Below are 12,393 nucleotides of genomic sequence, written 5' to 3' on the forward strand. Positions count from 1 at the left end.
TCCACCGCTCCCATGTTTTATGTTGTGTTGTCATAAATTAGTCTCTCTGCGTTTCTGCGCTGGGCTAATGCTAATGCTAATAATGCAATGCGAGGATAATAAAATGGCGGCTTCACAAAAGTTTTTGGGAGTTTGACGGGGCGTGGTTTGCATTCCGCCCAGCCAATCAGACACAGGAACCTTTTTCTCCCACGAAAGTCCCTGCTCTCTAGCAGGGACTGAAAAGGGGGTAAAAAAGGTTCTCGAGAACTAATTTAGTTCCTGGGACTTTTTGGTGTGAACGCAACTAAATCGTAGTTCTCAGGAACCTTTGTGGGAAAAGTACTTGGTGTGAACGCGCCTAATGAGTGTCTTTTTAGAAACCACAGCACAGTGGAACACATAAGGCCACCAACGCTTCTTCTTCAAATGCTATTAACTTTTCTTTGTGGGCCTCAGTTACCAGTTGACAAAAAACTATTTAAGTGCAGTCTGTTTTTGTGTAAATGTTATTGGAGTGTAGTAGGTGCTTTTTAACATCCATGGTTCTGGATTTGTAATGATTTACAACAGTACCTAAAGGTGCGCTGCTTGAACCAGGCCAAACAAAGACAATCCAGATATTGAATGGCACAACACGTCTGCATTGTGAATACATGGGGAGGGGGTAGATGCCATTAGGAGGGCAGATGCTAAAGGTGTTTTTTTAGTTAATTATGTTCCAATTGCTTTTCTGTGAAAACAAAATTGCCTCTGGGATAATTGAAGTCTGTATCTATACACCATATGTCGCTCAACTGTTAAAGGGACAGCCTGTCCATGAAATACTTTTTCAGGAATTCATATGCACAATGACTCAGCGGTGAAAAGCAAACAATGTTGTGACATTGGCTGTTCGTAATCGAGGTCTAACCTTTCACCTGTAGGTTTAAAACACATGATATGCATGTGGTTAATGAATGAAGAGAGGGACAGAAGGAAAACGACGTTACAGTTCTTAAATCTTTAATGTAAACAGCAGTTTTGAGGGGCTTTGAAAAATCCTAAAGAAACCATCTGAAGGTATTAAATAGAAAGGGGAAAATATATAAATCATACTAGAGATTACAACCATGATCTGTTTTTAAATTAAAAAAATACATACACTTTCAATTTGTGGCCATATAGTCCTGAACATAAAAAAAACTTCCCTTGATCAAAACACTAACATCCTTTTTTTTTTTATATATATATACCAACTACTAGGCAGTTTCACAATTAAAAAATCCCTAAATTATGACCATCTTACAAATGATAAACAAAAGAGAAGCTCAAATATTGCTTAGGAATGTCGTGTACAGCAGTCATTACAACGAGAGACTCAAATGAGGGAGAGACGAGTGTGTGTTTGTATGTGTTTCACAATGGTGGTGCTTTTAAAGTTGTATTGGCAAAGCCACTGTGTAGTTGTGTACAATATGCAATAAGCAGCAAAGGGATAGTAATATCAACATTATTTCAAAGAAAGGCTTTTAACTGTAATACAGTGCCTTGATTTTGAGGATCCGCTTATTCTAACAGTCTTCAGTATATGTTTAACAGGCGGAGCAGATATAAGAGACTATTATCATGAAGTATTCCTCTTAAAATGTACTTTAGCCTTCCTTTCAGCCTTGTGACAAACTGCCACAAATACTGTAGGTAATAATGTGACAGAAAATACTGCAGGAAAGGTGACGACAAAACACAAAACCCTGTCCCTCCCTGCTCCTGAACTACACAACCATCATCCCTCCCCCGACAGAAGCCCTGAGGAAAAAGAAAGAAGTAAACAAGGACAACAAGGAAGCTGATTTTCTAAGCATTTGTCTACAACACTCTTCAAGCAAAATGACAGCGGGCGCCACGGTCGAGAAGGAGGAGTGAATGTCTGAAAACATCACGGGAGGAGAGTGAGGGCAAAGACGCAGGACGACCAACGACAGGCCAAACAAATACTTCCTGGTTTCTCTTCTCCATGGCAACTTGATGACTCTGCATCAAACCCGAGTCCTCTCAAGGGCAGCGAGCCGTTTAATGTACACAATTTTCTCTCTTAGAAAGGTCAAGCAAGAAGCAAGAGGAATATAGCTCAAGAAATCCTTTTTTCATTGAATCACAGTTCATTTTTTATATTTTGTGAGTTTATTTGTTTTTGTTCCAGTTCATAAGAAAAGGGGATTGGTCCAGTGAGAACAGTACAGTAGGTGCTGGGTGAGTTCGGGGTCGCTCGTCTAGTTACAGTCGTAAACAAAGTCATAGTTGCTAGGTTCTTTGGGAATGGGGGGCGGGGCCTCTGGAATCTGGATGTTCTCTAGATCCAAGAGGCGGAGTTTCATCTCCATGGAGAGCAGGGTGTCCATGTCCGATTTGGTGTAATCGCTGGTCATCTCCTTTCCCAGGAGGGCGTTTAGACCGTCTGTCCACACGCAGTACTGCAGACACAAGGAAAGACCAAGAAACACATTAAATCAGGTAGTAACTCATGTCATAAACACAAAATTAAATAATTCCTAAATCTACAAACTTTAATTAGGCATGATGTGTTTTTAACGGAGCTAGTTGACAGCGTGCAGACTCCTCCTGGTACAGAGACCAGCAGGCATTAAAGAAGCTAAGCACCATGGGAGGACAGTCTGGGTACACTGGGACTCAGGAGGAATAGAGCAGGGACACGTTCTTCTCTCGTGTCCTAAATACAAACTTCTATGCCTAAACACCTATTTAGAGAAATGTTCTGGAGTCAAGCTTTGAGGTTATGCTTTGAATTATCATGATGAATCCTTAAAGCATTAGACCTTTGTGTACAGGATCTAATACTTTGTTATAAGTTGCATAAACAATAAAAAATGATATTATCTATATCTACCATTCATGGTTAACATTTCAAAATATGGAAAATTGTTAAGAATATTCATTATACATTGTTTTTCAAAAATTGTGAGTTGAATTAACCACTTTAATACGTTATAGGGACAATTTCCAGTATATATCTGACTTCAACACTTATACACTATACTTGTACACATTTCTCTGTGCCATCAGACTTGTTCCTTCTGTCAAGACACTGTCAGCTGCCACAGGGCCGCTCCTGTTGGCTCACCTCATGCTTGTCAGGAGCAATAAAGTTCAAATACTCGTCCGACTCATAGAGAACAGAGAAGGCCAGCTCCAACACCTCCTGGAGAGAAGACAGGGTGAAAGGCACAGAGGGAGGAGTGAGAAGGAGAACATGGTGCAGAGACAGAGCGGGAGATACAGACAGTGACAGAGTGGAGGAGACAAAATGAAGAAGGGGGAAAAAGGAGAAGAATATGATGAGATTTCATTTCATTCATATTACATTTGGCTTTTATCCAAAGCGACTTAAAATAAGTGCATTCGACCAAGAAGAATCAAACTTGAAGAAGACATAATCATATAAGTACATAAGGTTTCATAGAGCCAACACATTTCAAGTGCTACTCAACTGGCTTTAGATAAGCCAGTCCTTTGTTAGTATATAAGCGCTTTGTTAGTAATCTATCGCTCGAAGTGGAGTCGAAAGAGATGAGTTTTTAGTCTGCGCCGGAATATGTGTAAGCTCTCTGCTGTCCTGATGTCAATGTACTGTCATATAGTGCAATGTCCCTCTCCTCCTCACGTGTTGTCACCATCTGATACATCAGCTGCACATCAACTCATCGGGTATCAGCGAGGTAAAACTCAAAGAGTGAAACACCTGGGGCTCTCAGATACACGATATTGCAAAATGCCTGGGGAGGCTGGGAATATGATGTGCTGTGATGAGATTTTCCTCAAAGTCTACTTTGGTCTACTGTAGGAAATCAATTGAATGCAGTGCGAGGACAGAACAGGTAAACTGAGAGACACATTTGTAAACAAGGAAGCAATTCATTAAATGCTTGCTCGCAATCTGAGTGAAATTAGCGTCTGATTTACTACGGCAGAAGATAATTACACATTAAAAGACTTGCACTGCAGCCCGGGTGCAATTTGTGAGGGAGGGCTTCAAAGACATGGTTCAGAGGGGGGGGTTTGTCTCAGATCAGGAGTCTCAAAAAGGATAGGCTTTAATGATGAAACACTTATGTGGACATCTTTTACTCAATATACGTGTCAATGCTAACCTTTCTGATTTTAGGCAGTTATAATGTTTAACATGTTCACCATCTTAGTTAGTCACAGTAAATTAGCACCATCAACAAACAGTTTTGCATTATTGTAACAAAGTATTAGTCAAATTAACATTTACAAGTCAGATGATCACTAAAATGATTCCAGTTCATCCACATTTCTTGACAACTGCTGTAATAGTTGTTAGGATATTTTAATTTGCATGACATTATAACCCCAAGATAAATGCTAGTGTTGCTTCAGTCACAACACAACTGCAACCAAGTCCACTTTTATAAATTAAATAAGTGTAATTCCCATGGTGCCTTGCGGATCAAGTTTATGGCCTCAGAGGTCTTCATTTGGTGTAATCAAATGTATATTGTGCTCGTTTATAAATGCTGTTTTTAACCCCAATTTTTTGTTTATGAACTCATTTAGTGCAACATTCTACCTTGCAGTGGCTTCTCTACTAGTATTGAGTTGTCAGTTAAATACTGCCTAATGAAATCTACTATTCCCCAACACAGCTTCATTTTGATAGCGCTTCACAAATCTGTTCTTGCTTTTTAGATCCACTCAAATCGTGCTCACTGCAAATAGCTTGAACATTAGTAAATACAGCAGAACATGCAATCATCCATAGCTATCACACATCCTCCAGTCATTTGAGTAATCCTCTCTTTGAATGCATGCACCTTGCATAAAGCGGAATGATGTGCTTCAGTAATGAGATGCAAAATGCCGCACAGAGGACAAACTGCACTTCCAGGTCAATGCACAAGTTAACTAAACAACACGTATGCCTTGAGGCACAGAAGGGGGGAGATATATGGGATGTATGGAATCATTTGAAAATAATATAAAGTTCATCTCAGAACAGCCTTTGACCAATACATTTGGAAGACATTTGGAAACAGTGGGAAAACACTGCTTGCCCCCTCGGTGTCCCACAGATGGTCCACCTGCCAGCGTTGCTCTGTTCCCGTAGAGGTGACTTTGGCTGGCCTTGTAACAGTGAGTAATGAAATGTACTTGTGTTCTCATTCACCAGGCTGGGACAGGCCTGCCTGACGGCCAGCAAACCCCCCTCCGGTCATTCCCCTTCGCTTATCGACAAGGTAATAAAGGAGACAAAGCAGGGGGAGGCATTCTCCTTTGTCTTCAAGGCTATTTATCCAGATCCCAGGATATATCTGGATCCCGTGGTGGGTGGGGTGGGGGGGGGGAAGGTTTGCAGAGGCAAAGTGCAGGAGAGGAATGGCTGATGTGTACACACTAGCACGATGGCTCTTTCATCTTGGTTAAGGCACTGCAGAGGGCAGGGCCGTGTGCTACTTTCACATTTAAACAGCAAAGATGGCGGCGTGTTTTTGGCGACTCTTGTGTGATTTGTTTCTGCAGCTGAAAGGGCTTCTCTCTGAAGGTTTTTTTTATACAATGCCACTGATGGATACGTCTGTCTGAGCTGAGAGTTATTGTGTTATTTCCCAAAGCAAAATTATGTAACTGACATCATGTTATGCAACTCTCACGCACTAAGAAACATCTTCTCTCGCCTGGATACACACCCACCCACCTACGCGTGTGCACATGTACACACAAACACACAAACACACACCTTGTTTTGCTTCAGGGCTCCCTTCTCCTTCATGTGAGGACAGTCTTTGCCGGTGATAACAGCTTTGATGTCAGCCACAGGCACTGCAAAGAGGACAGAAGTGTGTTCACAACAAAAACAACAACAACAATGACAACATCCATGTGACAACTGTGTCCTCTCAGATTAGTGGCTGATTTCAAGTGTTTAAAAGTTATGATTCTCCCCCGATCTGTCATTGTGCTTTCAAGTGGAAGAGATGTTAACACTGACTTATAGCCAGCTGTCAGTGTCAATGTGAGGATAGAGATTTTAATAAATAATGTGAGCTGCAATAAAAAGACATACTGTGTCACAAATGTTGGTAAGGACAACAATCTAAATTCGCCTTGATACTCACGTTTGTCCTGTAAAGAGTCGTGGGGCACTTCACCCTGAGGGCTCTCTTCCAAATCTCCATAGTGCAGGACTTTATGGTTCGGAGACAGACGGCAATACCAAAACTTATCTAGGAAAAAAGAAGGGGGAAAGGAAAACAGAGGGGAGTGAACAGAGAGGGAGGAGAGGGTGAGAGAGAGTTATTAAATAAGTCAGCAGCTGGCTTCAGACTTCATATGGGATTGCATGAGTCATCAACGAAGTAAATTAGCATGGCAAAAAATGTGTGACTAAAACAAGGAGAAGAGAAAGCAGCCTTGAGGAAACTCCACAGATGGGCCGTAATGCTCTGCATGAGGGAGGGATCTTGATGGGCAACAATACAGACAGTTTGTCTTCATCACTTTAATTCAACAACAATCAACACACTCAAGACGAGATCACAGGACAAACACTTCCAGGGTTTCTTTCTCCGGCTCAAATGCGGCAAACTGCAACTGTCAAATGCTTTGTTTAAAAGATACAAATCAAACAGGCTCAAAGTTTCACAATAGAGGCACGAGGCCCTAAATCACTACTCTACCTACAGGAAACACCTACTTTGACTGAGATCATTTATGAAAAAAAGACAATTGCCATATACAATTTTGCACTGTGTCAAAAGATAAGGAAGGACATATGATGATTTTAGAGGCTGTAAGGCTAAGTAAAGCACTAAGGAGCCTACAACTCTGAGGCAAGAGTTGGCCTGGCTGTATTATTAATGTAACACATGTAGTTATAAGACTAACAAACACTTCAGTGCCTAAACAATTGTGTAACTACATAACGCAATTTGGATACTTCATGATAGGGACTTATTATAACATTCTTACGCTCAGGTTTTGTTAAAGGCTAGACACAATTGAAACATCAAAAGCTAACAAATACATAATTGCTGATGGAGTGTGTGTTTATCTTGGCTGGTGTGGTGTGTAATCCTCCAGCCGCCTGTAACCACCAGCTGTTTCTGTAAAGCGCCTGCCTGGTGTTCTTAAGTCACTCCCTGCCAAGGTCGGCATGGATCTGAGCTGGCAGAGAGTGGGCACAGACTGGGGGGTTCTGGCTGGAGAGTGCAGGGCGATAAAGTCCAAATCCTAATTGCTGAAAATAGACAGTTGTCGGTGCCAGGCTGGTGCAGAGTGGCAGCCGTCCGTGAAGGGAGGGGCGCTGTCAACTGTTTCACTGATTTGTGTGAGCATGTGTTCTACGCACAAGCCCATATGTTCCTCCCTTTTGGATTCAAGACACTGTATCTCTATCGTGATTCAATTTCAGTTGTGTATCATTTAAACTGCAATTGTCTTTATCTAATACAGCACAGAATATGACTGAACAACACGATAAGATTCAACAGAATCACGCAAAAAAAAAAAAATCCAGATTTTCTCTTGCTTTGATGCAACATTTAAAGAAGGTAAGGTCTCCAGAGCCCCCAAGCACTGTGCACTTAAAAGTCTGTACAGGTAGTCCCCTTCTTTAAAACATCATCAACCTGAGCTTTTAGAGAGAAGCATCCACTTTAATGGGTAGACTAGCACTTTGAAACGTAGAGAGAAGAGTCGTCTGCGCTGACGTCAGTCAAATTAATATTTGATGGAGGTACTTGAGTCCCTGCAGGCTGGAGGACTTTGAAATAGTTGTACAAGATGCATAAGGAGACTTTAGAGAAGGAGAGGGGAAGGGAGAATTGGAGCACATTTTATGTATGTACAAAAAGATAGGACAAGACACATTACAGTAGAATAAGAAGTAATGGGAAAGTCTCTGAGTAGAAGAGACCGGACCAAATTAATCTAAACCAAGTTTCAGCATGATTTATGCAAACCCTGCTTTTGATTTAATGTAGTGGTGAACCCTAAGGGAAAATTGAACTTGCTAAGGGACGCCTTTGATGTTCTGTAAGACAAAGTTCTCTTCACATTGTCAGTGCATGGATGTGCTGCATATAATAGAGGAGAGGGAGGAGACTATAGACATGTATGGGAAGAGAGAGTCAGGGGAACAGATGAAGGAAGCCTGTATACATTCACACATGCACACGGAGAGTCTTGAAGAAACGCCACGTCCTTGACTCCTTCGAGAGTCATCAGAAGGAGAGAGAGAGCTTCAGCTGTAGCAGACAGACTCTCCTACAGTCAGTCCTGTTGCAGCAGATTAAAGCCAGAGTAACCCTACAGGCTACCGTGCTAAATTAAATCCAGGGAGGTTCGTGAACTGCTTTATATACGACTGTGTGTGCGAGTGTTCTGCTTCTGAATGGCTAATGCTTTTATTCCTGTGTTTAGTATGTGTGCTAGTGCGTGCATATGTGCCTGTGTCCTCCATTCCTCTGACAAGGAATCTAGGATCTGAAAAGTAATAAGCGTGATATGGTAATTTGACACTATTCTCAGCATGTCTGTCGTAAATCCAGACAAGAGTAAATCAGCCGACAACATGCAGTAAAGATACTGGATCGGGGCGATGCTTTCTACCTGAACATCTGTCCTGTAACATCTTTTCAAATCCTTTGTTCTGTGCTTTCTTTTCACCTTTTTCTTTCTGTAATCTAGCTTTAACATCTGGATGACAGCTGCAAAGACAAATTGTGATCAGGTTTTGAAATGCCAGCATGCATTAGATGTTTTGGGGGAAAACTCCACCTGGTTGTTCTCATTTTGTCTTTTTGAAAGTACAGTTCCTGTGGGGACGCTGATGACAGAAACGCAATAAAAAACAAACCGTCTCACAACCTGTGCCTGTCACTCTTTCTTTTTTTATTTCAAGCATTTCTATATTTAAACAGAGAGGGGTGAAGGGATCAGAACTGAATTAAATCCTCTTTGACCGAGGAAAAGTGTGTTATACATGTTAAATACTACTCTCCCTCCCCCCCTACTTTCGTTCAGTGGCAGCAAATGTGAAATAAATTAGGCCAAACGATTCAAATACGGTCCTATGTGGCTGCTTTGTTTTCCCTTACTTGTCCCCTGCATCACAAAGAAGGAATACCATACATTCTGACACTTAATCAAGTTAAGTATGTACATAAATGCGCAATACATTTGCTGTATCGTGACAATTGTGTAAGTATGCCCGCCCCGTTCTTGCCTATCTTTTTCATTTCTTTGCATGCCATATATCTGTGTAAGCAGGGGCGAACAGAGAGGGAGACTTGTGTTTGTGCCTCTGAGACGACATTTCTGAATGTGTTTCTATTAAAAGAGGCAGCGTGTCACTCTATGTCTCCACCTCAGAGGCTGATGGAGCCAGAATAATTTAAATGTGAACCATCATGACAGCAGATCCTCAGCAGCCCAGAGCCTCAAAGATCTCCTGTGATACACATTTCCTTTGGGATTTTTTTTATAAAGCAAAGGGAATAAGGCGACGAGTGGAGCTGTAGAGGACGGATGTAGAACAAACAGACGGATTGGCCTTGTGAAAACAGCAGAGAGAGATGGGAGTTTCGGTGCCTGCGCAGTCTCTGGATGTATAAGTGTGTGTGTGTGTGTGTGTGTGTGTGTGTGTGTGTGTGAGTGATGTGGGTCTCACCTTGCCTCCTGCGACTACTGATTTTCCTGAAGCAGGTCCCGTCACACAACCTGTTGAGCCTCTGCTGTTTGATCAGCTCCATGATCTCGGGCTGGATCTTCTCCCTCAGCTCCCTTCAGAGAAAGGAACACATGATTTAGGAACAATCTCTATCATCTTTAAATCACACCCTATCCAAATGTGGAAATCACAGCAAGGTGCAAAAATCCTCTCAGATCAAGAAGGGAATTATTTTAGATTTCCTGACTTTTCTGGCAGCATACAATATTTATCTGACAAAGCAAACTGGATTACGGTTGTCAGGAGGGATCAGAGAATGCCAAACAGGCAGATATACATATGCATGCATGTGTACATACTGAGAAAACATGTCACCTAACTTCCTAAGAGGCTGATCAGTGGGAATCTGGGCTGCCTCAGCTCTCCCTGTCATTTATTCATGCTTCTTTACGTATGTATGTCTGTGTTGCGAATATGGAGCACACAACACTGGTCAACATGAATTATGTATATTATCTACCCGAGTCTTTTCTCTTTCAATTTACCCTTTTTCTTTTCTTTAGAAATATGCAGACTTTTGGTTATCTGATTTTCTACTCTATGCATTTCAATGTTTTGTTGTATTTTGCCTTGCTGGTGTTTCAAACTGCTTCTGTCCTTCTTTCTCTTGCCCCTGTCCTTCAGGCCCATCTGCTCTCACCTCCTTTCATGTGTCTCACCCTCGCTGTGTATTTGCCTCATCAGTGACTCCAGTCATTACATTGATCTGCGGTCGTACCTTCACTCGTGTATCTTTTAAAGGTCAGCTTGTGGGTAAGGCGTGGCTCACCGCAGGAAGGACGGATTTTGATCGCTCTCATATGCTATCCTTCTGACTGAGATTGTTATTGTCGGATAGCTTCGGATGGTCTTGTTAAGGACGTAGCTCCAGTTTCAGTTTAAATTGATTCTTTCCGGCTAACGTAGAAAATCAAAAAGACTTGAATGAAAGGGCTGAGGTAGAGTTGTAATAAGGAAGCACTCTGGTTGGTATAAGGTGTTTACATAATTAAAAAGTCTGGCATTCACCGCTTATTACAAACTCACAGTACATCAATACATTATTCCAGCACAGGTGGAGAAGAGGATCAATTACGGTTTATTTTAAAACCACTTTTCATCCTGATTTTCTGGGGACTGCATTCAAATTAAATTGTGAATTACTATTTTCTCACAAGTGTTTCGTCAGCAGTTCTGAGATGACCTGCTGCATGGATTATGTGATGTCCATTTAATTTGTTGGTGTAAGCAACTTTCAGTACATCCAAAACTTTCCACATAAAGCATAAACATCTGAAAAAGTCAACATGGTATAAAATAAAAAAGATTCTACTGGAGACACAGCTTTGATCTGAAGCCATAATAGTTCCTCTTCACCTTCTTTTGATGTCTAAAGTCATTCTCTGCAATAATTGATGGGAGAAATCTGGCAGCACCTTTAGCAGGCAACACGGTGCTCCTTTAAATCTGCAGTCTGACACACTCATTATGTTTACAAGTCATGAGTGTATTGATTAGAGGAAAATTCCACCATCGGGTAGTCTCACGCTGTTAAAGAAAGACTCATTAGCCTGTGATGTTCAATGCTTTCCACAGCCATTCTGTAAATCATTTTTTAAATGTGCTTTTTACTTTATTTAAGAAGCTAATTTAGCCATCGATTGAGTGTAAACTTGTTAAATTCTGCTTGTGTCCCCTAGTCAACACATGAAATACAGTGTTTAATACATAATACAACTTTGAACCTAACTCTGAATGTGAATGAGATAACTACATCATTAGTTTTCTCAGCAACTCCTTTCGCTTTTGTTCTGCTTTTCTCCAATAGGATTAATTGGCTGCTAAAGTTTGGTCTCTATCCTTCCAATATCGATTAAATAACCCCGTGGCTCAACATTGATTACTGTTCAGAGGGACAAGCTCTCTCTGTGAAACGATTTTCCAATAGTGCCATCTACTCCATTAAATGCAGGCAGGACAAAACAATGTTCTCCATTACAAGCCCTGCATCCACGATCAGTCAATGGATGGTCTATTACAGAATAGTTCTCCATGCTTAGTGAGGGTTGTTAATGGAGTATTCACTGGGAATGCCATTTGCAGAAGATTTGAATTTATTGCATATTTTCAATCATGAGAGGAGAGCGCAGGTGCAACTGGCTTTGTGCCATTAGCTGGCATTTGGTTGACAAATGAAAGAGAGAAAACAGAAGCAATTAAAAGCACATTAATGACCACGGCTCTTTTTTTGAAGAAGCAAATCGTGTCCTCATTTGAGTCTTAGGCCTGATTAGGGAATATCACAGAGCAGTTCCTCCAACTCTACAGAAAAGGTCTGACTTTTCTTTGGGTTCAGAGTGTATTTTCCTCTAAAGCTGTAAGACCTACAGTATGCCTGAATACCATTTAAGTCCATCTATTCATATTAAAGGAGCAGTTTGTGACAGATTGCTGCCAACTAATTAACACCCACATCCAGCCCGGGACTCTCGACCGGCCAACCACGGTACCGCAAGTAATTACCGCAAGTAAATTGTCAACGGGCGGGGGGGGTGGGGTGCTAGTGACTTCTCCGACCGGCCCACATCATCCGAACGGCCCACTTCAGTACCGGCCCATCAGGATTCGTCCCGGACGTCCCGATGGCCAGTCCGCCCCTGCCCACATCTCCTTTTCAAAGCGCTTTG

At 41.6% G+C, this 12,393-nt stretch overlaps 1 protein-coding gene across 2 annotated transcripts in view; it reads right to left on the reverse strand.

Annotated features, from left to right (window-relative positions):
- Nucleotides 1-967: 967 nt before the first annotated feature.
- elmo1 (engulfment and cell motility 1 (ced-12 homolog, C. elegans)) overlaps nt 968-12,393 on the reverse strand; it is a 56,232-nt gene continuing 44,806 nt past the window's right edge. The window contains exons 6-10 of one of the 2 annotated variants that reach the window (XM_010778090.1): nt 9,668-9,780; nt 6,114-6,221; nt 5,735-5,817; nt 3,101-3,175; nt 968-2,432 (exon numbers count right to left, since the gene is read on the reverse strand). In XM_010778090.1, the coding sequence (XP_010776392.1) occupies nt 2,232-2,432; nt 3,101-3,175; nt 5,735-5,817; nt 6,114-6,221; nt 9,668-9,780 (580 nt within the window). In that variant the 3' untranslated portion in view covers nt 968-2,231. Of the gene's footprint in view, nt 2,433-3,100; nt 3,179-5,734; nt 5,818-6,113; nt 6,222-9,667; nt 9,781-12,393 lie in introns of both variants that reach the window. The other variant, XM_010778091.1, reaches the window with a different exon arrangement.

This window comes from Notothenia coriiceps, unplaced genomic scaffold (genome assembly GCF_000735185.1).
Source record: "Notothenia coriiceps isolate Sejong01 unplaced genomic scaffold, NC01 NC01_scaffold00018999, whole genome shotgun sequence".
In the NCBI taxonomy this organism is placed as follows: Eukaryota; Metazoa; Chordata; class Actinopteri; order Perciformes; family Nototheniidae; genus Notothenia; species Notothenia coriiceps.